The sequence below is a fragment of the Melanotaenia boesemani genome, chromosome 10 (assembly GCF_017639745.1).
Source record: "Melanotaenia boesemani isolate fMelBoe1 chromosome 10, fMelBoe1.pri, whole genome shotgun sequence".
NCBI classification, from domain to species: Eukaryota; Metazoa; Chordata; class Actinopteri; order Atheriniformes; family Melanotaeniidae; genus Melanotaenia; species Melanotaenia boesemani.
In genome coordinates, this window is record NC_055691.1 from 4,831,501 (window position 1) to 4,858,169 (window position 26,669).

A 26,669-nucleotide genomic window follows, 5' to 3' on the forward strand; every position below is an offset into this window, starting at 1 on the left:
GGCGCCCAAGTCTGGTCCTCGAGATCCACTATCAAGGTTCAAAGTTCAAGGTGCTTTATTGTCATTCCAGCATAAACATGACAGAACGAAATTAAGAACTTGAGGGCCGGTGAAACCCAATAAAAAAAGAAAAAAAGAGAGAGAGCAAGAGAGAAATAATAAATAAAACAGTAATAAATAAACAAAACAGTAAAATAGCAGTTATTGTGTTCATCTATGGGATAAGCTTTGTGCCACTGGGGAGCAAATCTGAATTGTTTATATTTAAATTTGAATCATTCAATTTGAATCTGAATATGCCTGTTTGAATAATTGCTTCAAAAAACTGAATCCAAATGACCATATTTGATATTGAATCTTTAATGTGTATTGTAGTAAAGTTGAAACTTTTGTATTTGAAAAAACTGCAATAATGCAATAATGAGCATGTAGTTGTCTTGAGGATGAGACTAGTATCATACGTGGCCATTTTTGTTCAGAAATGATGTTTTATGTGGGAGTTATTTCAATTTCGTCTTTCATGGCGAGACATCAAACTTTGAGGCCGCGCCCCCTGTACGCCCTTACTCCTTTGAGAAAGTTTTGCATAACTTTTGATCATACATGCCTTCTGAACATCCTGAGCCATTTTGGTGTCAATCCGATAATATCTGTAGGAGGAGTTTGTTCAAATGGGAGGTCAGTAAAAAGCCAAAATGGCGACTTCCTGTTTGATTTAGACCAATGCCATAATTTCATTTTTTGTTTGCCCCCACATGTAGAACATGTGTAGCAAGTTTCATGAAGATTGATAACATGTAGTGGAGGGGCTTCACAAATAGGTGGCGCTCATGGTCAATTTTGCCGGAACAGTCCAGGAAACACCAAAATATGAAATTTTTCACATTCCAATGTGGGAGTAGGCAAAATTTGGTGAGTTTTTGAGCATGTTCAGGCCCCCAAAAATGCACTTCATTAGGCTGAAGAATAATAATGATAAACGCTTGCATTACAATAGGTCTTCCAACCGCCTTCGGTGCTCGGGCCTAATAAAATTAAGCAAATGCAATTCTCATATTAATAAGAATCTTTATAAACTATGGATGTGAAAAACTGTAAATTATACCACTTTTCATATTTTTTTAGGAGTCTCCAATTAAAAAGTCCAAAGCCCCTTTCTTGTAAAGCTTCAGGCTTGCCTTAAAACATCAGAAAAGTACATTATACTATGCAAATCTGGACTTAACGGGATTATTTTTGTATAAAAACAACCGATTAGTGAAATCCCTAATTAACATGTAAAAAACACAGACAAGAAAGGAACTTTTTATTTTTACCCATTCAGGCTGGCAAAACCTACCACATCTCATCTCGGTAAATCCTGATACTTCAACAGATTTTAATGTGAGCTTGGTCTGTTGTGTCTTCTGATACTAAAATATCTTTCTTTAAAAAGATCATATAATAAAATGAAGGTTTCCAAGATATGAATGTGTGTTTTTAATTACACGGGTTTAACTGGATGCCATTCACAACAATAAATATCTTAAAGCAATTTATCACTCAGTTTTTCTTTAATTCTGTCACATAGTTTCCATGTTAGAGAAGTTTTAATGTTTTCACCAAAAGTAACAATTAGGATTTTCACAGTAATTGTCTAAATGAAAATCCCTTCCCATTCGTTTTCTAGGAGTATCTGACATTCATGAAAACCCCACACAGAAAAGGTTTTAGCTACATTTTAACACAACATGACTTGTTTTGATTTAGCAGTAATTAACTCGATGATATCTCAACAGATTTTAACAGATTTTAAATTGCTCTTCGATGTACACCGTGCAGTTTATAGCTCTTCCTGCTGCAGGATTTTCTCAGGATTCATGAGTTTCTTTGGGTCAAGGGCGTCCTTTAGCCTCTGCATGACCTGGATGGCCAGAGGTCCCATTTCCTCACAGAGAAGCCTTCTCTTTCCTAAACCTATTCCATGTTCTCCAGTGCATGTACCATCCATGGCCAGCGCTCGTCTGCAGAGGGAAAAATAAAATTGTTGCTTTGCATGTTAAAAAAAAAGCCTGAAAACTATCTACACATATTCAGCAATTATACAATCAAACTGAACCATTTTCAACTGATTTAGTCAGGATTTAGATACTACATATTTTCTTCAAGAAAACCTAAGCTGTTAGATATTACAACATATTGGATGTGTAGTGACCTGAGATGATGATGTTGTGAATTAGCGCTATATGAATAAAGCTGAATTTAATTGTATTGTCTTTACCTGTGACTTAGATGAGGAGCCAATTTTACTTTCGGAACATGTAATAATGAAAAAAATACAGGAAGGCTCACTCCACCTAAATAATTTAAACTTTTTTACTAAATAAAAATGAGCCCCGTATATTAATATATTTATCACTAACTGAAGACTTGAAAATAACAATTTCTCATAAAGGAACCACAATCATTTTAAGCTATAAACCATCATTTTCAGCACTGCTGTGGCTTTCTCCATCTGATCCTCTGTGTTATCACCTTCTGCGGTCCCCAGACTGACCCCTGAGCAGATGGCAGATCTTTTAAGTTTTTCAAAATCGATTTAGAGAAGATTATATTGTCATTGAGCAAAAATAATCATCTATGGACAACCAACCTGAGCTTTTTTAAAACCATGTTGTTAGACGTTTGGCCCTCTAGAGTAAACACAAGCTGAGAGAGATGTGTGTGGTAGGTGATGTGAAATAAGAGATTAAATTGCTCAGAGTATGGACTGGGAAGTTTTAGACAGTTAATTTAATTGACTTATTGTTTTCACCATTGCTATTGTGACGGTTTCATTTAATATGTATGTGTGCATGATGTAGACATCTCAGTTACTGATGTTTTAGCACCCTCTTGCAGCATCTGTAGGAATCAGGAAGTTCAAGCATTATGGGTACTAGACACAGACTGTATATAAAAGATGGACGGAGCCTCCGTGATGTCACCTGTAGGTTTCTGAAGCACAAAAGTGGAGCTCGTTGGGCGTTCCTACTACGCCATCTTGGTAGCGCCACTTGTGTCGTTAGTCCCGGAAAATACAAAAATGGGCAAAGAGATCGAGCTGAGAGGGGGACTGTGAAGGTGGGTATAGATAACTGACAACCATCAAACTCCGAGCTGCCTGTAGCTAAGAGCTAACCGAGCTAACCCCGAGCAACGGTAGCTAACCAGCTAACGGACGTAGGCGGGCTAAAGGTAAGGCACACTGTTAGCCGGCTAAAAACCGTGGTTGTGCGGCACTTTACCTTCTTTCCGCGGATACTGGATACCTGTCAATCAAAAAGACACGCCCCTAATTATGCCGAATTTCAAGATTAACTAACATCCAAAAGGATGAATTAGAAAAATATTCACCCCCCTCACAGTTGTCATGAAGGTAATCTTGACCTATTAATCCTGAAATGGATTTTGTACCAGGCTTAAGCATGTTTATTCCTGCTGTGACGTTGGCCTTTTTTAACACTGGAGTGGATGGGGATTTGCTCTGTTTTGGAGCCAGCCCCTAGCGGATGAGGGGTGAACTGCAATTTTTTTGCACTTCCACATAGGCTTCACATTTTACAGGTGGAGGTTGCCGCTTGGTACTAGACAGGTCTTCTATGTTTGGCTCACATAAGCCTGTAAGTGTTTTGCTTCCTTCCTAAGTGCATGTAAGGCTATTTTATGAGTGATAAAAACCTTCCATAGTTGATAACGTTATCACGCACTCTTGTGCTCATGTGGAATTGATTTCTATGTGAATTGACGTTAGCATGCTAGTGGGCCAAGTAAATAATTTTCCATTGAATTTAATGCAAGTTAGCATTCGCGGTTAGCATTATGCTAACATTCAGCAACGGTATACAATTGTGTAGCTTCTTTTCATGTGTTATGCTGTTTAGCATAGAACGGTTGACTAACCAGTAACTGTTGTTTAGATAATGAGTGGGATGAAACATTAATGTAAATGTCTGCTCATTTCAGTTTTTACAAAAGAATCTCATGGAATAAAAGCCTTGAAGTTACTCCATGGACTGTTCACTGTCTGTCTACCAAGATAAGCATACAGCCAGCTTTACATTTTGAGAACAGAACAGCTATCATCAATATTTTTTTTTTAAATGACAAAAATAAATAACTAATTCATGAGGACACAAATTATGACAAAGTGAACTGACACTTCTGTTACAAAAATAAACAAATGCAGCATCCATGCAAAGCTGAGTATGCTCCAGTTAACAATATATCAAGAGCTATTTGTGCTTTTGCACAGCTTTGAGCTTAAAGATGTTGCTTTGTTAGCATTACTAATTAGAAAAGCAAATGACCCATTAATCTGACATGGCAATCAACAGACGACCGGCACATTTTATGAAAATCACAGATGTCAGGTTTTCTCATTGAAGTCACAGTTACAGAAGACATTAGATGACATCAGTGGCCAACTGAGTGCAATCTATAATTCTAACTCCCATGGTTAAGATTACTACATTATATTACTACATTACATTAACTTAAACTAAAAGATAACTTAGTCATAAGACTTTGAATTAAATTCAATCAAGAAATAGTGTCAAAATTAATACCAGTTTAGTTCAGTTAATGTGACATCAACGGACTGAGCAGTGGACCTGTTAACCCACAGTTTATAAACTCCTGACGGAGGACCCGTGTTTTAAGAGGCGATGGTCCAGACTCTTTACCTGGCCAGCCTCTCCGTGAATAAGTGGACCCTGTGCAGCTCGTCCGGGTCGTTTGGATCCACCACCATCAGACAGTGGAAGTTACCATCACCCACATGGCCTGCAATGGGACCTAAAGACAGAATACATTCATGTTAATCACAGAACTTATTTTTAATTAATTTTCTTTTTGCTGGAAGTGCTTCTGCTGTCTTGTTGCTTTTTATTTTATTTTTTTTTTGAGACACTTAAAATAAAATAAAGTTCATGGAAAACAGAATTAAACACATTTACACATTTTCCTTCTGCACTGGAGGAATTAAATTAAGCTCTCAGTTTAGCACACCTCAGCTGTTCTGGGTTAAGACTGTACTGTAAACTGAGATGTGATTCATTACGGTTTATGTGTTGCAAGTCACAACACAACAATTACAAACAGGTAGGAGGATCCCACCAAGCTCAGCTTAAAAATAATTTCTCGCACACATTTTCATCCTGTAAAATCCCCAAATAACTGGCAAATGTTTTCTTCTTTCATTCTTTCTTTAGTTGTCTCTTCTAGTTACTTACTTCCAAGTTTGTCTGCAATTTATGACGTAGCCTTTCTGATAAATACTTTCTGATGACACTATGCAGCCCTGTTTGTCCATTCCACACTAGTCAATACTTATTACACTTCTTTTAAGCAAACTGACCAAACCATACAAATTTTATTTATAAAGCACTTTAAAACACCCACAGCTAAAACAAAGTGCAGCACACAAGTACAACATAATCCCCCAAATTCACTCCATTTTTTTTATTATGTGAAAACAGTGCCAGCAGATGTCAGGTTAACAGACTAAACACAGATATTGACTTTCACATCAACCATTTAAAGTGTTTTCTCAAAGATGATAACTGCGTTATCTAGGTCAACAACATGCAAGTATTGTATGTAAAAGATTATGCTACCAGTCAAATGTTTGGACACACCTCCCCATTAGACTTGATGAAAAAGTGTGTCCAAACTTTTGACTGGTAATGTATGTCGTGCGTGTCATAAAACTTGTCTTTATATTTCTTCTTTTACTTTTCTCTCAGTTTTAACAAAACAATTAGCTAAACTGAAGAAAAGTTTTCATACAGCGTTGTGTGTTTAAACGTAAATGTGTATAAATATGTATAATTTCAAGTTGTGTTATAGACAAAGGCTTTAAGGACTGAAAGGTTGTTGAGTGCTGTGAAAGATTTACAATGAATGCAATTCAGACACAGATTCCACCGAATTACCAGAAAATGAGGCAATATTTTTCCTCTGCCCCGAGCTGACCTGTTAGTCTGCTCTCAATCAGGTCCTCCTTTGTCTCCACAATGATCTGAGGTAATCGAGACAGGGGGACGCACACATCTGTAGAGTAGGCCTACACACAAACACCAACACAAGAAGAAGATACGGTCATAGTTCTGGAATGGCATCAAGTGTTTGTCTTTTGCAATCTTGAGGATTGAAAGCCTTATAAAAGTGAGACAGAGAAATACTTTATAGTGACAGTGTTTGTGTTGCACAAGTACTTCACTTTTAATAATGTTGGGTTTTCATACAGCAGCAGTAGAATTATAATATACCGTCAGTGCAACAGTGTTTTCATTTCTTTGAAGATTTAAAAGGGTTTAGAAAAAATAATACATTTTGGGTGCTTGGATCCTTATGTAACTTCACCTGTCATTACTTTCCTTTGGTGAACATTGTGTACCTCTAAAATCACTCCTTTCATGCCAAAGAACATGTCAAGAAAATCTACAATCTATGTTGTGAGGCTCGGTTGTTTACCTTGCAGCCTGGTCTGAGAGCCTGTGCAGCGTACCAGGCGTCATGACGAGCTTTCCACAACCGGTTGCGTGTTTCTGCATCTCGAGCCCACTGAAAGTCTGAGCCTTCATTACTCTGAGTAATTTCCTCTGCAGAGAAACAAACCAGATATGACACCAGATATGAGATTTTCATAAACTAATGCTGTTTCAACTGAGTTATAAACAACAACAAAATCTTCAAACTGAAGACTATGTTACCACTAGTGACTGAGGCTGACACGCATCTCGATATGCTGCCAGCGATATGATACATTAACGATACAGTGAAGCCCCTGTCGATAAAATGTGATACAATACGATACACCACTGTTCATGATGCGATGGGATTCGTTAATTATTTGACAACAATCTGATACTTAATACAATACGATTCAGTTCGATATGATTCATGAAGACCATAAGATATTGATCAGTGTGTGTGGGTTTCCTCTATATATTAATGCTAATGCTGCCATCATCCTTGTGCATGATTTTCATGTCTAGGGAGGATAAGGTTTTGTTTATTTCTTCTACATGTGTAAATTTGATGTTTCCTATGTGATACATTCGCATTGTTCAGATGTTCAGCGAGTGTGGATGTCTGTCCTTATCCAGTCTTCTCCAGTATGTTGACCATGAACCTTTTCCAGAAACTGACCTCTAGGTCTTCCATTAAAAAACCACTGATCATGACCAACAGGGGGTCACCCTCGGCGAGCCATCTATTTGTAGCTGGTTCCTTTAAATTGGAAGTAAGTGGAGATAGTGGTAAACTGTAGTAACTGTGTTATATCATTTACCGGGAGTGCTGTGCATCAATGCTTTTCAATGTGGTTATTTTTCTCAACTACGTGCAGTTTGACTTGTAACGATGTCTTGGTCAAGAGCTATATGATGTTGTGGGATACCAGTATTTCATCTGTCTGTACTGTCATGTCGACCAAGTCTTGGGTTGAATGTTTTACATTTTTACAGTGTTGGTCTCTGAGTCCCAAGAGAGGTTTGATTATTTCCACTAGAGCAGGGATGTTCAAATAAATTGGAGCCAAGCTCTGGGAGATCACAATACACACACACACACACACACACACACATATATATATATATATATATATATATATATATTTACTCTTTTTAAATCATAATGGCAACAGAAACTACACAAGTTACCCTGATCAAACATACCCTTGAGATTTTGGCCTGACAACATGCGCACAAGTTGACACAAATGGGTTTGAATGGCTGCTAAAGGTAACCATCCACACATGTGATCTGTCTGCTTTCAATCAGTGTGTGTATAAAGGTTTAGTGAGTTTCTGGGCTCCTGATAGACCCTTGCACTGACATCTCTAGATTCTGAGTCATGGGGAAATTAAAATCATTAGAAACCTTTAAAAGTACAGACTCAGTTGTGTGAAATGCTCTGTAACCAGACTGAAACGGATGTAGAATACCACTTATCTAATTTGTGCTAAAACGCATTTCTCTAGAAACTCAGATACAAAGGGTAATTTAGAAATGGGCTGATAATCTGAATAGATTGAGGGATCTAGATCCGATTTTAAAAAAAAAATGTCTTGCAGAATAAAAATTTTATTTCCAATAGATCTCGCATTCATGAGTGTGCACGTCCTAGATGCTGCTGTCAGGTCAGCAGCCATGAGGTTGCCCGGGGACACATCACTTGGGCTCTGGGAAAAAGAGTGGCAAGGGTTCAGTGCACAGAGATCCTTCCTCTGTCCGATTATGGGCACCAGCCAAGAGCCAACTGGAGCAACTGTATGCAGAGAGATGTAACAGTGAAAGCAGTTGGTAACCCCGTGCCAGTGAAAAGAACCACACAATCAGGCGAAAGTTCCAGCCAGGCCTTCAATGGCACAAGCTGCCTGGACATCACTCTTCGGCACTTACGCTTCCTGGGTAGTGGTGCATTAACCCAGAGAAGGTGCTCAGGCAGATCAGCTAGGTAGGAGTTTGATTTGTTTGCACCAAAAATAGCACAAGGTAGCACCCTTTCCTTAATCCTTAACAATCTGAAGTTATAACAATTTCTATGCCCACAATGCCCTTTGCTTTGTAGTCCGCTTCCTGTTTTGGTTAACTTGAAGTGGACTGAGACCCATGTTGGTAGGTGGACCCGTGTCCACTTATTTGATCCAAATCTGTGGAGGTTTGCACATTCATATCTCCCCAAACGAAGCAAACTAACTAGGATTCTAAACAAAAGGGCTGGTTTCAATGCACCCATAATCCATTAATATCCAGACACTCAACACCTTCAGGTTTTTTCATTGATGATGTCTGGTGCTTCTGTCTCCGAACAATCCCGGTAATTTAAAACATTATGACATTATACCATGGCCAGAAAAACAATGAAAATCCTTTTAGATTAAATATAAAACTATTTTATAGCCCCCAAGGCCTCTTTCAGAGGCAAATTAATATTATGTTGTTTAAGACCTATTACTCTTTCTCGTCTGGATTTTCTTAATCAAGAACATTAAACAGAAAACAGGTATACAAAAAGACAACTTTGTCATGTGAACACTCACATACCAGTTGTGCTAACTTGTTCTTCAAGGCTTCGTTCTGAGCCATGGAACTCCAGGAACAGTGTTGGGGTCACGGGGTAGGACAAGGAGCTGAATCTGTTGCATGCATCTATCATTATGTCATCCAGAAACTCTGGATAATACACACACACAAACAGGGAAAACAGAGGAAGGAGGTTAAGCATGATACATCTAAATAGGTCATTCCTTCGCTTCATAGCTGGATATTTCTTTTTAACCCCTGCCATTTTAAATGGATATTGACTTATTTACAAAACTAACTTCCCAATATATCCCTCCATAATGGATTCCATTATCTCCCACTGCAGGAATCTATTTTCTAAAAGGAATCAATAAAGTTTAATCTCTTGCTTGTCGGTTTGTCTTTCTCCTTCAATCTCCCCTTTGCTGCTTTTATTTTCCATTAGGTCTTATATTAATAGATCTGAGTCATGTGGAAAAGAAAGATTTACAGTTTCTTGCCTGGGTGTTAACCTCAAAACAACTCAAAATGGCAGCTGCCACTTCCAGCTCTGTTAATGTAAAGTTACTACCCCCCAAAATAAAAATAAAATAAAAAAATACAAATACTGCTATCAAGCAGGCAAACTCTATATAAATACGTTTAACTACATCTGAGAGCTGATTTTTGCAATAGCTGATTTATTCATCACTTGCTACTATTTCATGGTTAAAATAAGGAGGGGCTTTAGTAGGACAGGCCGACCATCCAGCACACCATTATGTAAAAGAAGGAGGGAAAACTTGTTTTCTGTAGTTTTGAGTTAAATTGTATATTTAAAGGTTTTATTAAAGGTTTCATTGTTCTAGATTCAAGATTTTTATTTTAATTTCAAACACCATTCCAGAGACGAAGTGCAGAAAGACATTACGCTGCAACGGATCTTAGATAAAAGCAGAAAAACATCATCAGCAACCAGAATGGATGTTAAAACAGACACATTGCAGTGCTTGTATCTTAGAAAACTCATTAAAAACTTTTATAAATCATCTGAGCTAGCTTAGTTTTTCTTGTCGTACTATATGTGTCCTTAAAGTGCTTATTTGGGGCTTTTTATAACATAGTGTTGTGACTGAAACTGTTAATAAGTTTTAAGTCTTACTATGTCCAAGTCCCATGCTGAGACAAACAAAGCACACTGGGGGTTGTCATTTCAATTATTTTTAACACATTCAGATTAACCCATAAGAACCCGACGTGACATATTTGTTACATAAAGTTTCTGAGACATTTTGCTTCAATTTATGGTATAAACTTTGCTTAAAATCTGTTGAACACAATGTGATACTTGTCTTCTGTCCCCTAACAGATGCCCAGAAGCAGAAAACCATATTATAATATTTCTAAACTATCACATGGTAATAAATGGTAGATATCCCCCCCAAAAAACTTTTTTTGTTACTTTTTGTTAAACGGCCAAATAAAGACCTCATATTAAAAAAATTGGACTTTTCTTACCATTTTTTCATGGGTCGGGCCTTTATGGGTTAAGTGTACTTCAGGAGGAGATGATTAAATCACCAACTCCTCACTTATCCATAGTTATCCACATTCCTCACTCCTTCCTTACCGATGCGAGCGATGGGGACTCCAGACTGCAGAATCTGAACAGTGCTATCTACAGCAGCCTGGACGGTGGGAAAAGAGCAGACAGCAGAAACCATGGCCTCTGGGATGCCATACAGGCGTAGCGTTGTCTTAGTGATGATTCCCAGGGTGCCTTCTGAACCCACAAACAGATTTGTCAGATTGTAGCCTGCTGAAGTTTTCCTGGAGACAGAAAAAAAAAAGAACTGAAGTCCCACAGAAGACAGGCAAAGTGTATTTTAGACAGCTGAAGCATACCTGGGACGTCGACCTTTCCCAGCAGTGTGTATGATAGTCCCGTCAGCTAACACAACTTCCAAGTTCATGACATTTTCCCTCATAGTGCCATAACGCACTGCATTAGTACCAGATGCACTAGTGGCAGCCATACCACACAGAGATGCATCAGCTCCAGGATCTGCATCAAACACATTTGGACAAATTTGTAATTTTAGTTTATCATATTCTTACTTCTCAAAATGAGAATGTATTTGAGGTTTTGTTTCTTATAAAATTCCACCAGTTGATAGACAAATTAGTTAAAATACAGTTTGTCACGTATTTGTTCAGAAAACTACATTTTTATTTGTTCTGTGTCACATCTGATAGAGCAAGCTTACTCATAAATACCACACTCAAACATTGGCTGAGTACGAGAAAAGCTCCCTTGTTTAACCTTTCATTTCTAATTTTTTCAGTTATGATCATGTGAGCTGATTCCTTGTTGTAACTCATATCCTAACTAATTTTAACACACACACTAGACTGCTGACATTTACCAGCTGCCTAGTAACAAGACCAGGAAACTCTCAGAGTGGGACGACGTCTGATGCTGCAGGTAATCCTCTGGAGAACTAATGACCGAGTGTGAAGGGCAGACAAGAAGCGATCCTTCTTTTTTTTTCTATTGACCTGTATGCTGCCTTTCTGTCTCCCTTCAATATTGATGGAATCTCCAATTTCATGTAGTATTAAAGAAAATAAATTACACTCATCAATTAGATAGCCTCAATCTCAATTCACGATATGCTGTAAATAAAACAGCAATTTCTGTGCCGTACTTGTTCCATCATGTCCTGCATCCTTTATACTCCACCAGACGCTGTGCTGGGAATCTCAATATCGCATGCTGTGAAATGCATGTGTTAAATATAACTGGGAAAACTACACTTAGAAAAAAGTACTTTTAGGTATTTCACATATCTGAAAAAAAAAAAAATTCTCTTAAAAAATCTTTAATGTGTGAAAACAACTGGTGCTATATATGTTATCCTGCTTCACTGATAAAAATACAAACTTCTTTCCGTATAAATGGAAATGGAGCTTGAGATTTTTAAAAATCTTGTCAGATAAGCATGCACTAACTGAAGTGACTCCGCTACAGTGTAATTTTGCCTGTCTTCATTGCTGTGAGTCATCTGGTACTGTGGTGCAGGACATCAGTGAAAGCTGGGAAAGCATGACTGACCAACAGGGAACCAGAGGCCAGTGTCTCGCAGGTAGGCATTGAGGGCCTTCCGAGTCACACCAGGCTCCACCGTCACATCAAAGTCCTCTGGGTGGAGATCCATAATCTGGTCCATATTCCTTAAACTGAAGCACACACCACCCTGGAGAAACAAAATATGTATTTTTGTACTAAATTATGTTTTTTATCACTTTTATCACTGTAAATGTTATTAGTATCAACGTGAAAAGAGAGTGTATTTCTTTACCTTTACAGCACCAACTCCTCCCTCCAAGCCCGTCCCGGTTCCAAAGGGAATGATGGGAAGGTTGTGGTTGTAGCAGACCTTGGCCAGAGCACTGATCTCCTCCACACAGCGTGGAAACACCACCACATCTGGGGGGCAACATCTAAACAGCAACAATGCAAGACAGATTTTCAACACTCTTCATAGATCCACTGTTGCCATAAAGAGGGATGTCGTAGGAAAGGCAAAAATTGATAAAAAAAAAAGACAACCTAAAAATGTTTAGAACAGTAAAAATAAATAAATAAAAATAATAAATCTGTCCGTATTTTCTGTTTTTTTGTTCATTTTTTAAGTGTATACTTAAGTGTAACACTTTTAACTTTTTAAACATTTTTGTCCACACTCTTCATTAATAGACATTACTCTGACGGTAAGCCAGAGCAGGATCATCCAGCAGCAGCTTTGTACGTTACATTTTCAGCCTGGTCATGAACAGAGGTGAACGTCTTCTGCTCTGAATGCAGCTGCTGCAAGAAGACCAAGCCTCGTATAAGGGCTTTTGAACGGGGGAGGGATCTGCGTAGCACTCGCTCCTCATTGGGAAGAGTAAACTACGTTCATTCATGTCAGTCTCAAAAAGTCTCCAATAATACCAGAAAAAGTCGCTAGATTTGTCACTAGTCGCTTTTTGGTTTTTTTAAAAGTCGCTAGAGGGGTCTGAAAACACGCTAAATGTAGAGAAAAAGTCACTAAGTTGGCAACACTGAGGAATAATAAATTCCCCCAAGACCCGCCTCTTTCCACACATAAGCCAATCACAGTGGTCGTTCGTCCCAGCTCACACGCACATTGGCTGTCTTCTTCTTTGTTGGTGTTTGTCTCCTTTTCTCATATTGAAGTTAGTTTATATCGGCAAACCAGCAGCTAATTTGCGCATTACTGTGAACTGCTGGGCTGAAGAAGGGAGCAGAAGTTTGTCAGCGACAAAATAAATTAAGTTATAACTAAAACAAGAAAAAGAAAAAAATGTTGCCATTGCGCGAGTAGATGAAAAATTCTCTCGCACTGCCTCACATTTTAGTCGCAAAATGCGACCATTTGGTCGCATTCTGGAGCCCTGGCCTGGTCACAGAGCAGAGGTGAACAACTGCTCTGAAGGCAGCTGGGAACTGCTGCTGCTGTCACTGTGTGAGGACCAAGCCTCTTCTGAGTGCTTTTGGACAGGGGAGGGGTCTGCGCAGCACCCACTCGCCATTGAAAAAAGTAAACTACGTTCATTTATATCAGTCTACAATAATACCGGAAAAAGTCGCTAGATTTGTCGTTGGTCACATTTTTTTAAAAAAGTCGCTAAATATAGCAATAAAGTCGCTAAGTTGGCAACACTGCATAGATCATATTTTTTCAACATTTAATTTCATGAATATATTAAATCAATTTTGACATTTGTCTCTGAATCTGACATTTTTATTAAGCATTGTAGTTTCATTTGTCTAGATTTCATCACTTTGTCCTTGAACCAGTTGAATGTTTGTATGTATGAAGCTTTAAAGAGAAACAGTCACGGTCTCAAATTCCTTGTTAGGCCCGAGCACCATAGACGGTGTGAAGGGTCATTGTATTTCTAGCATTTATTATTATTTCCCTGCCAAAAGGCCATGAAATCATGACTCATATGAACCAAAATAATAACCAGAGATGCTTTTCTCAAATGTCAAAACATGTCATCTTTGACAAAGTTGCATTTTAAACATATAATGCTCACAAATAGTTTGGTACTTATGTCACTCCACAACAACACACAGGTTGCTGTTACAGCCTGATTCACATTATAGTATTTTCTGACAAAGTAAAACAAAATGTGGCATGATACCATGACAGTTACTGAAAACAGAGTAATGTTCATCATTTTAACTTTTCCCCTCCTCTCTGCGCTTACATTGTATCTCCTTATGCATCTCAACACATAGCGGATGGAGTGATGAACGCTCGTTCTGTACACTCAAATATTTTGTACACTTATATTCTTTCTGCAGTTACTGGCTTTTAAGCTGTTAGCTAACCATATGCTTGGTTGGGATAACCACAGCAGTTATTTAACTTAACCCTCGGGGAACCTTTGGGGACCAAACGTGTACTTTCTGTTTTATCAGTTTAATATCTTGTTCAGTTTAAAGGCTAATTGTATGAAACCTGGCAAGGATTTTTCTTTAATCCCTTTCTTTTTTTTATTTTTTATTTTTGTAAGATACAAAACAGCAGATATGTCCAAGAAAGATACTCTTCGCGTTCAGGACCGATTTGGTCCCACTGCCCCCCCATTATAACCACATATTTGGACATACTGTTATCCTGACATGTGATAATGTTCTTCTTAAAATATCTAAAAAATCTAAGCGTGTACCTTAAAAATAGAGGGAAAACAGATTTTAGGTGGAATGACCCCCCGAGCCACCAGGTGCAGAGGAGGTTTCAATGGAGGCCTGTTTTGCAACAGGAAGACATCTAAACCTGCTCTACACCGCTGCATCTGATGCTTTGCATTGCTTTTGGTGATCTATGGCTTGGATCCATGAAGCTCTATCCGTACTATTCTTGAACTGATCTGAAGGCCACATGGAGGTCTGTGTCAATCAACTCTGCAGAAAGTTGCCAATCTTTGTGCACTATGCGCCTCCGCATCCACCAACCCTGCTGTCATTTTACGGGGCCTACCATTTCGTGGCTCATGGCTAAGTTGCTGCCGTTCCCAATCACTTTCACCTTGTTATGATACCACTGACAGTTGACTGGAATATTTAAGAGTGAGGAAATTTCACCGGTAGCATCCTATCACAGTACCACGCTGGAATTCACTGAGCTTCTGAGAGCAATCCACTCTTTCACAAATATTTGTAGAAACAATTTGCATGCCTTGGTGCTTGATTTTTACATACCTGGCCATGGAAGTGATTAGAACTCCAGATTTCAATTATTTTGATAGGCGAGTGACTACTTTTGGCAATTTAGCATATACCTTCCATTCATTGTGTAAAAGATTCTCACATTGAACTATTATCAACTTGAGATTAAAAGTGTTTTTAAAAATGTATTAAAGCATTAAGGTCATTGACGGATAAGACTTTTGAACTGGCCAATTTTAAAATACTAAATTAAATTAATTAAAAACCCAATTTAAGAGTTTTGTGTTTTCATAGTTGAATTATTAGGGTACAGCCATATGCCGAGTCATTTGAGGCGACCATGATTCATCTTAAAATTAAAGGATTTCTTTAACATTACAAATTTTTTTAACAATTAGTAATTAAATTGACAGTTTAAGCACAGGTTTGTTTGTAATTTCATTTTTTGTAAACCATGAATTTGTAAATTTATTCTATATTGGTAGTGTCTCCTTCATAATGCAGTTATAACACCCGATTTTTTCTCTAAAACCCATAAAATTGATTTTAAATGTGTACAGACAATATCCACCTGACAACAGTACACTATTGATTAATATTTAAGCCAAAACTGATGGATATTCTGTTTTCAGTTTAGTATAGTTATTTCCAATCTTTACCCCACATTACAGATGGTTGCCCCAAATGATGAGAAAATCGCAGGTAGTTAAGTCTACTTTTAATATACACAATAGAGTTTAAACTAAAGAAAACTGAGCAAACTTTTTATTCAAATAACATTCAAACAATTCAACATTCAAATATCACCAAAAAAAAAAAAAAAAAAAAAAAAAAAAAAACACTTAAAAATTTAAAGTGCAACACATTACATGCTTCTGAAGCTCACATTGGACAGGGATGAACAATTTTAGTCAAAACAAAGATTTGTATATATAGAATAAAATCACAACATATTTCAAAGTAAAAAAATAATTAACACCAACATAGCTGCATGGATTAAATCAATGCCAAAATGTTATATTTCTTTTGTTTTTTTTCTTAAACAGTGACACAGAGTGCAGACATCTGGCCCTGTGCCCTCCTTCCTTTCCCCTCTTTTCTCCATTGTTGCACCTTTTCTCTGTTCCCCCAACCACTTCTCATCTTCTAAGTTGTATTAGTTTATTGTATATGACCTACATGTCTTTAACCCCAGGTATTTCTAAACTTAACCCAATCTTGACAAGTTAGCTTTGATAAGCGCAAGGTTGCTGGCTTAAACTTTGAGATTACAACATGCATATCGTTTCCTGTAGTAGAAAATTACCCCTCATTTCCACCGTGTGTGTGCGCCACATTATGGCTGCACCACGGTTTTGGTCTGAACTCCATGGCGCAGCATTCTACACCGGGAGCGTGTCAGGTGTGGAGCGCCCGCGAGTGCAGTCCACCTAGCAGAATCTGCAAGATCAAGAAATCACAGGAAAATTGGAGACACTTGTGATTCTCAACTTCCAGGATAAACGTCTCGTCGTCCATGATGAAAAAAAGCTGAACAAAAAACACCAAGACCCCCTGAACAGTTAAACAAGTAATGTTTTCATGGTTCAGCAGCACACATCAGCACAGGGGCTTTTATTTTGAAAAATACAGGACGCTTTTACACTGCTCCCATGTCTAATTTCCTGTCTGCCCCTATCTGAACTGCGGAATTGATGCATTCTGGGTGCGGGCTCTGTCAAAAATCGATTCGGCGCTTCTGGGACTCTTCAAATATGCGCTGCAGCTGATCCGATATAACGTCAATGTAACAAACATGCGCCGATTCCCAATCCACCTGTCCTCAAGTTTTTTTTGCTTTGTAGTCAAGCATTTTTTGAAGAAGCTCAACTTCTTCATTAGTCCAAAGAAATGTTTCTCTTTTGCTTCGCAGTGAATTCTCAGCTATCTTCTCTTCTCTGCTTCTGATGTGAACTTCCTGCAGCAAGTTGTGAGCCTTTATCTGCGCATGCCTTGTTCTGCTTTAGCTTTGGAGTGTTACTCTTTAGCGCCCCCCACAGCCTTGTAGTATGTACTACATGGGTGTCGTGGGGATGTTGAAACGGTTCTCCTAGTTTTAGCCACCGTTTTCACACCTGAATCGGCTTCGATGCCATGTGCACATAGCCTAAACCACTGACTAAAATGGCTGCGAATAGAAACGGAGGCCGCGCTGTAGGCATACCGTGGCTAACACGCACCTGGTGGAAGTCAGGGGTTACGTCTAATGTTTGTGGCCACAGTAATAGGTTCTTGTCACCAGACTGCTGCATGCAGCTGATCTGCACTTTCTCTCCCATAACTTTGAGCACCTGGCCTACATAAGGAAGTTCATCGTAGGTGACAATATTAAACTTGCCGCACAGATCTACAACATGTTCTTGTTGCCTAGGTGGCTCAAGGGGAGAGCTTCGGGGATTCTCAGTGTGGCGCACAGTGTTTCTCAGGTCTACTGTTACTGGCTTGTAACAAGGACATGGACTCCTCTCTAAGCGCTTGGAGAAGCACGACACATCCCCGTTAGTGATTTGTGCAGGCTATGAAGACAAAACCTGGTGTATTTTAAACGTCCTCTTCACAGCCTCCAAAGTGTCAGGAATAAGCTTGTCACACTTTTTGATGCTCTCTGCTAATCCAATAGTGAGTGATGCTTGAGCCTAATCTATTGTTCAGCATCTCATACAGGTCCTGTGGCATCTGAAGCTCACCTCCTCTTTGAATGTAGAGATCCGCTTCTCTATATTGACCCCCCAATCCCATCTGGGGCCCCTTTTCCATGGGATTTTTCAGAATAATTCCAGGTCGCCTTTGTGAATCCAGAGAGGAAAGGCACAGTACTAAGAAGGTAAAGGTTGTTTTTTTTGTTACAGTACTGTGTAACTGGTCCATCACTCAGAAAGTGGAGAGTTGTGATCTGTGGGAAGGTTTCACAAAGCTCTCCCAAGATGGGTTCTAGACGGGGGAGTTTCCTGGACCTGAGAACATTAGGGGCTGACCCCACACCCTCGTAGAGGAATCTCGGTGAACCAATGCAGTAGAAAAGGCTTTTTATTTAGGCTTTCTTGGGCATTGTGTCACTTTGTTTAAAGCCAAATATTGCAATATGTGCTTCAATATGTATTAATTTTCAAACTTAAATATGACAATATAAACAAGATCACTAAAATCAGTATTAAATTTTCCCCTCCATTTTTCTTTCCCTGACAAGCACAAAAGTTAGTTCTGTGTCAAGTTGCATGGTGTACCTCTGTGTCTGCTGCTCTTTTCTCTCCATTATCTTCTTTCCTACTTTCACTTGCTTTTTTCCATCTTTACCACTACTACTTTCTCAGTAGTATAGCCTAGTTTAAACTAGTGGTATACTCTGATTTTTTCTTCCCAGTCTCAAACAGCCCTGTCCTGGAGCAACACAAACATACAAGAACCACCAACATCATTAATACATAAAGTATACACCCACACAACGGTGAGATCATGAAAGACTGGTTTTGTATTCCAAATATAAATGTACTGTAAGCAACATAAAATGTAAAACACTCTAACAGCTGGACTTTAACTATTGACCAGCCAGTGACCTGTAGATAAACAAAAATATCAGTAAATAACATCATAATAAAGCTGTAATAAATATAATATATATAAATATAAATATAATAAAGCAGCATTTTGAAACCAAACACCCAACACTATACTAGAGGGAAAGCCGTTTTCATCTACTACAACACAAACGCATGCACATGCGCGCACACACACACACTCACACACACTCACAGCAGCACCTCCTTCTTAGTGGTTATGGGAAATTCAGGACCTTTTCCAGCAGGTATACCAGCGAATCATGTAGACTTCACTACTGGATTTAATGCAAATGTGTATTAACAGAAAAGGGCAAGGCTAATGGTTTAGTATAGCTAGCTTAACCTTCGAAGTATCAAGTACTGATCAGCCTAATGTTCATTTACTTTTTAAGACATCCAGGGTTTAAATCACTTGTCTGTTTACCTGTTTCGTGCCTAGAGTCTTGCTGCCCATTGGCAGCAACCACAACTGAAGAGTTGTCTCTCTTCTTTAAATAAAAAATTGTCTGATGTCCATTTTTGACCACTAATGATGATCACTCGAAATAACAGCTCGAGTTCAGATTAGGGATAAAATACCGGGCTGTCAGCCAATAAAACACAGAAGATTCCCCGTTTTCATAAATTCCTCTGTGATTGGTCATATTGTTGTACCTGTGTTGCATTCACAGAAGTCAGGAAAGTACAAAACTACCATCTCCTTTATGTCATAAGGCGGGTGAGTTAATGTAAACTTATTCCTTCTGGGTTGAAGAAAACATTCGGGTCTTGATGTGAAATGTTCGAGGCTAGAGCCAGGAATGCCCAGGCCAGACGACGCCACTAGTTCTAGATGTGCCCACACTGCCCGTTCGTCATGGCGCAGGCTGTCAGACACTGTCGCATAGGATTGTGTTCCATGGACAGTGTACAGGACTGCTGTGTGGATAGTAGCCTGCTGTCTACTACCTCCACAGTGAAATGCCTGGATCTCTGTGCTCAGATTACAGGCATCGTTCTCAGAGAAGTCAATGTGCAGAACAGCTTTGCACTGTGATATTTTGTTTGAGGAATCGAAAAACAGCTGTATTGCCAAGCCTTCTAGCTTCTAGGAGAAAAACTCTGTCAAGTCCTTGATGGTTCCAGTCTGGGTTTGTCTGAGCATGTTAGCAAACAGTTTCTCTCAATTTGTGGAGGTGACCCTCTTCCACTGCTCCCAAGTGACTTCTGTGCTGCTCTCTGTCTCAGGGAATGGTACCTCATCAGCTCTCTCCTGCGGAGCTTGTTGACCAGCAGGTGCACATTTTCGTGTTAGGCCTGGTACACACATAATGATTTTTTTTTCATCTTATGAGATTTTTTATCTGGTCGAGATCTCACACGTGAAGATAAAAATATCATTTTTGATCGTACTGTGTGTGGTGTGCTCCAAAAATGTAATCACAGAACAACACACATAACGATGCTGTCCGGCAACTCATCTACAATCTAGTCCTCTGAACCGGATAAACGTCGAAACGTAGAAGAAGAAACATAGCAACAACCGGAAAACACAACACACAGCATGGAAGGAGATATATAGGACGAGGGAATGATGGTGGTCTTGGGACTATTGTTAACAGACAAATACAGAAATGAAAAAATTAACAGACTGGAGACAGCGTGAACACGGACTTTATTTACTTCCTTGTTCCCCAGCCAGCTCGCTCTCTGATTGGCTACAGTCCATACCACGTCACCATCCATGCAGTCAGAATGAGTCGACGGCGTTCCTCAGAAGTCGGATCTGAAATATTGAACATGTTCAATATTTCCAGTTGTCGGCTACGACCCATTTCGGAGCAGATTATCGGGACCAATCGGCTCGTAACACACCACAGACCAAATGATAATTGGACGGGGAAATCTCACGATGATCGGCGTTTGGCATCCGAGGTCGGGAAGAGGCAAAATCAGTTCAAAAACAGCCCAAAAATTGTTATGTGTGTACAAGGCTTTACATGCATGCATGTGTCCCGATCTTTGACCTTTGACTCAATGACATACAAAGGGCATCTTCTGGCAAACTGCCTGTAAGATAGCCAAAGACTCTTCTTCATCTCACTGTTGTAAAGCACACGGAGCTCTGTGAGTGGCTTTGTGAGAACTCTTTGTTGCTCTTTCATTTTGTTTGTGATGGTGTCCTTTTCTGGTAAAAGTCGACTGTTCTCATCTCTAGTCAGCTAGTTTCTTCCCTTCTTTTGGTATGAGCCTTTTACTCAGGCCTAACTTTTTTTTTTTTTGACTTTTGCTCTCATCTCACTTTTTCTAGCCCTTTCCTTTTCTTTTCGTATCTCTGCTAGCTGTCTCTTCAGATTTATGTTCTGCTTTCTCAATTAATGCTTCTCAGCTTGCAGTCTTTTACAGCATTTCTCTGAAGTATTTTCTCTCTTCTCTCTCTGGTGTGAAAGACACTAGTGGATTACAATCCTCACTTAGAGGTAGACAATCCACCACTGCCTGCCCTGGACTCTCCTGCTGCTCTTCCACTGCTTCTACACCTGCTGGATCTGGCAGTGTTCTCCATGGATGGTGGTGTCAGGCACAGCATCACCTTTTCCATCTTTTTCCTCTCCCTGTATCCCCTGGATGCAGCCTTTCACTTGTTTGTCAGTTGTTTTTTTTCTCCCTCTCTGACAACTCGTCAGACTTCACATATAAAATCTTGCCCTCTCGTTTTTTTCTCTGTTAATTGAAACAACACAGAGCTCTCCATCATGGCAAGATAAACATTTTATGCCTGTGCTGTTTCTCCCCTGTTATCTTGTATTACCTCCCCTAGTGGACTACTCCTTTAAATTCAAAATATTGAAGAAAAGGTTATTCCTAATCCTACTAAAGTAACAGCATGTTACCTAGAATTTTTTATTACTGCTCTCTTTTCCTAGCAAGATATTCTGCTCTTGCTGAAGGGTCTGAGTTGATCCGCTGTCTATAGTGGTGCAATCTAGAAAATAGGTTAAACTAGTTAAACATGATTAATACATGTACAAATACCTAAATGGAATATCATGCCATGCAATTTTTACTTTTCTCTTATAAGATCATACAATAATCAAGAATAAATGTTTATTCCTAAATAGTAATGGAAAATGACTAAATTCAATAAAATATATATGTTAAAGTACACAAATAGTTATGCTTAAACAATGCACTTTATGTTAATAAATCATGTACAAAATATAATTATATGAAAACTGTAATACCGGAAAAATATTTATCATGCAAAACACTCAGCAGTGGTCGTCCCACATGGTACTTGATCACCCCACTCAATTATTACAGGCTAACAGTTAGCTACAGAAACCAAGCTAGGTACATTTTAAGACATGCCAGTATCTAATTTTATCATCAAAATATAGATTTGCAGATTAAACCTATGGTTTACAGTTTAAGGATGGTCACCCCACAAAGGTGGCTAGTTCATTACAGCAGTTAAAACATGAATCAATTTGCCAATATGAGAAGAACTTACTACTTACTCGCAGATGTTTTGCTGGGTCCCTCAGATGTGTCTGGCTGATGCAAAATCCTGTCCTTGAGGTGTTTTCAATATAAAAGTTCAAAATTGTGTTCTTCTTGACGCTCGCACTGGATGATATTTCATAAAATAAACATGTTCGGACAAAATTCATTGGTATATTATGATGCAATATATGTGCAAATGCTTTAAAATTTTGTCAATGAATGCAAAACATTTTAGTAATTATGCCAAATAGGGTAAGGGATATATTTACATTGATTTAAAGTAATTGTAAATCAGTTGTCCAAGTAGAAGTCAAGGCTGGACAGTCGCCCCAAATGATATTTTAAGACTTCAGAAAGCAGGAAAATGACCAATAACTAAAAGGTCTGGAGAAGTTAAAGTGGTTCTGTATACGGGGAAGGCAGGAGACAAACTTTTGCTGGAAAAAAACTCAGTTGGACAGAAAAAGTAGGTGTCACATCATAAACCCATTATCAAGCAACATTGTCAATGACAGACTGACCTGTGTACAGACTCATCTTTGCCATGTTGTTCTCTGATAGCTTCACCCAATGAGATTCCGTCCTCACCACAAATAGTTCTGAATGCAGTGAGAACCCTGTCCACAGCAGACCTCTGTGCAAAAATACAAATAACAAAAACTGGAGGACAGCAAGTCACTGAAGCGGATGAAAATGAACTTGAACTGCATACTTTAACTGAAAAGTGCACTGAAAACAGACTAACACAAAATAAAATGCTTTACAAGCTAATTGTATGAATTAATTTTTATCATTCTATTTTGCTCAAAAATAAAAATATATATAAATCTGTGGACTTCACATAGTGACTTGTTTTTGTTCTATGGAAATATAAGCAATTCAACAGCATGGTGTACTTCAAAAACTGAAGCCATAACCCATCCATCCATTTTCTTCCACTTATCCGGGGTCGGGTCGCAGGGGCAGTTGCCTAAGCAGACTTCCCTCTCCCTGGCCACATTCACCAGCTCATCTGGGGGGATCCCGAGGTGTTCCCAGGCCACCTGAGAGATGTAGTCTGTCCAGCGTGTCCTGGGTCTTCTCCGGGGCCTCCTCCTGGTGGGACGTGCCTGGAACACCCCACCAGGGTGGCCAGGAACTGACCTGGAGTCCTGACCAGATGCCTGAGCCACCTCATCTGGCTCATCTTGATGAGGAGGAGCAGAGACTCTTCTCTGAGCACCTCCTGGATCACCAAGCTTCTTGCCCCATCTCTAAGTGAGAGCCCATCCACCCAGCGGAGAAAACTCATTGGATCACGTGATTTCGCGATCTCATTCTTTTGGTCACTACCCACAGCTCATGACCATAGGTGAGAGTAGGAGCGTAGATCGACCGGTAAATTGCAAGTTTTGCCTTATGGCTCAGTTCCTTCGTCACCACGACAGACTGATGCAGAGTCCACATCACAGCAGACGCCGAACTGATCCGCCTGTCGATCTCCCGCTTCATCCTTCCCTCACTCGTGAACAAGACCCAGTGTTACTTGAACTCCTCCACTTGGGGCAGGACCTCATTCCCAACCTGGAGAAAACACTCTACCTTTCTCCGGCTGAGGACCATGGTCTCGGATTTGAAGGTCAAGGCTTATTCTCATCCCACCCGCTTTTCACTCTGTTGCGAATTGCTCCAGCGAGAACTGACTCTCACAAAGCACATGTAGACTGACTGGAGTGCTTCACAGCACTTAATTCCGAAAATAAAGACTGCATTGGCCGGGAATCGAACCCGGGCCTCCCGCGTGGCAGGCGAGAATTCTACCACTGAACCACCAATGCCTGGAAAGTGCTGCATTCTGGGTCCTCGTGGGGCAGGCGAGAATTCTACCACTGAACCACCAATGCTAACAAGCCCTGTCTCACCTCGGCCCAACAATGGCTCCAAGCAGAGTAAAATACGATTTTATTTACATGTTAGACACTACCACATTTAACAGTATGGCACTACACACATAACACACACAGTCACACATACACTAAGGGAGCCCTGAGGGGGTCCTGCTGCCGTAGTAAGGTGGCGACTCTGGGAGGATTGAAACCATAACATAAACAAAAATAACAATTTTGCATTGGCCGGGAATCGAACCCGGGCCTCCCGCGTGGCAGGCGAGAATTCTACCACTGAACCACCAATGCCTGAGAAGCATTGCATTATAGGTCCTCGTGGGGCAGGCGAGAATTCTACCACTGAACCACCAATGCTAACAAGCCCTGTCTCACCTCGGCCCAACAATGGTTCCAAATGATGACATTTAAAAGGTGGTGAGCCCACGGGAGGGGGGGGCATGTCACCCTTCGGAGCTGAGCCCAACCGAGCCCCATGGGCAAAAGCCCAGCTGCCAGGAGCCCGCCTACTTGCACCACCCCCAGGCCTGGCTTCAGAGGGGGTCCCGGTAAGCCACATCCGGGCAAGGGAAACCTTGAGCCTTAATTTTTACTCATCAGAGAGGTCTATTGAACAGTGCTTTATATGGTCCCTCCCACAGAGAACTATTGTCCATTTGTGACCATATCAGGGCCATCCTCCATCCCCTCCCTTTGTGACCTCTCCCCCCAATTTTATTTACATGTTAGACACTACCACATTTAACAGTATTGCACTACACACATAACACACACAGTCACACATACACTAAGGGAGCCCTGAGGGGGCTGCTGCCGTAGTAAGGTGGTGACTCTGGGAGGATTGAAACCATAACATAAACAAAAATAACAATTTTGCATTGGCCGGGAATCGAACCCGGGCCTCCCGCGTGGCAGGCGAGAATTCTACCACTGAACCACCAATGCATAAAAACTACCAGGTTTTGTGTCCAACAGGGACTGGTTAGTAGTAGTCATCAGTTTTCTAGCTCTTCTACTCTTATTCATGATTGCTGGGAAGATGAAGGCTATTCCACCAATTAGCAGGCAAGAGACTAGATAAACCCAGGTTGCCAGTCCTTAGCATTAGCTGGTATTATTTTCTATTATTGTGCCACCCAAGATAAACATTGGTTACATTACCTCACAACTCAACAATATTCAACAGCCCTAATTTCACTTCATTTGAATGGCTCATTTTAGCACCTGCAAAAATTACAAACCCAGATTGTTGTAAAAAACTGACTCAAGTAGACCACACAATAAGAGTGAGGAGAGAGGGAGGACTCATGTCTCTAAGCTAAACACAACCTGTATGTTTCATACATCATTCAAAATGATCACAATGCTTCACAGCACTTCAGTCTACTAAGCTTTTGCGTTAATTCCGAAAATAAAGAAGACATTACATAAACAAAAATAACAATTTTGCATTGGCCGGGAATCGAACCCGGGCCTCCCGCGTGGCAGGCGAGAATTCTACCACTGAACCACCAATGCATGGAAAGCATTGCATTATGGGTCCGCATGTCACAGGCGAGAATTCTACCACTGCCCCACCAAAGCTTACAAACCCTGTCTCACCTCGGCCCAGCAATAGCTCCAAAGCAGAGTAAAATGCAAAATCTCTACTGATAGCAAACGAGCTAGCTAATTAAGGATAACTTAAGTCATATTACGACTAAATAAATTGGGGAAAACAATATAAACATTTAAAATGTTTTAGGGCATTTAAAGCATACTATCACAACTTGTTATACATGTATAATACAATATTTCGTTTTTTTAAATGCCCCCCTTGATAATTTAATGTATGCTAACACATCGTATACTAGCTAGCCGTGAAAGAAATAGAAATACGGCTGGCGGCTAGCTTGTTACTGTCCAGGCTACCTGGAGATATAACTGTTTTTCAGCTGTCTGCACCAACAACACCGTAACCTTCGGTCAGTCAGTTTCGTTTCTGTGCGCCCTGACCCTCCGCACGCAAACTACCTTGAAACTAACAATTTCATTTTGTTCAAATTACTCACTCTGGCAGTGTTCTCGGAGCTGACGTTGCGACACTGCTTTAAGCAATGCCAAAGCGACAGTGTGCGACAGGTTGGTACCAAGCCGAACAGCATAGTTTACCTTCCACTGAATAATAACGCCGAGACCAACAAGTAAACATTACAGGATTAAACATGCACTCAAAACTACTTCCGATCAGTCACCTTCAAAATAATTTCAATTACGACGATCAGTGAATGGTCATCTAATATCAACCCAACTTTACGTTAAGTAGCAATTTAAATAAGGGAGAGTGTATACGAGCTTTAAAACAGTGCCCCCCCCCAAAAAAAAATAAATTAATACGAATGATAAAATTACATTTTTTCAAAAACTTTGGAGGGCGAATGCCTTTATG

The 26,669-nt window shown here is 39.8% G+C and overlaps 1 protein-coding gene and 4 non-coding genes across 6 annotated transcripts; all 5 read right to left on the minus strand.

Annotated features, from left to right (window-relative positions):
- Nucleotides 1-1,289: 1,289 nt before the first annotated feature.
- On the minus strand, nucleotides 1,290-26,432 carry ldhd (lactate dehydrogenase D). 2 transcript variants are annotated; one of them, XM_041997049.1, is made up of 11 exons: nucleotides 26,293-26,432; nucleotides 22,880-22,992; nucleotides 12,392-12,533; nucleotides 12,145-12,286; nucleotides 10,935-11,094; nucleotides 10,660-10,859; nucleotides 9,072-9,200; nucleotides 6,496-6,623; nucleotides 5,995-6,085; nucleotides 4,704-4,815; nucleotides 1,290-2,003 (listed from the first exon to the last, which is right to left on the minus strand). In XM_041997049.1, the coding sequence occupies exons 1-11, from the start codon at nucleotides 26,383-26,385 to the stop codon at nucleotides 1,823-1,825; spliced, it is 1,491 nt and encodes a 496-aa protein (XP_041852983.1). In that variant the 5' UTR covers nucleotides 26,386-26,432; the 3' UTR covers nucleotides 1,290-1,822. The 2 variants fall into 2 exon arrangements, 1 of the variants encoding a protein (XP_041852983.1); XR_006011856.1 differs by having other exon boundaries at nucleotides 1,868-2,003; nucleotides 5,955-6,085.
- Nucleotides 24,105-24,175, minus strand: trnag-gcc. Its single transcript has one exon. It is a non-coding gene; the product is annotated as a tRNA-Gly (tRNA).
- trnag-gcc lies at nucleotides 24,462-24,532 on the minus strand. The gene has a single exon. It is a non-coding gene; the product is annotated as a tRNA-Gly (tRNA).
- Nucleotides 25,116-25,186, minus strand: trnag-gcc. The gene has a single exon. It is a non-coding gene; the product is annotated as a tRNA-Gly (tRNA).
- On the minus strand, nucleotides 25,689-25,759 carry trnag-gcc. The gene has a single exon. It is a non-coding gene; the product is annotated as a tRNA-Gly (tRNA).
- Nucleotides 26,433-26,669: the final 237 nt, after the last annotated feature.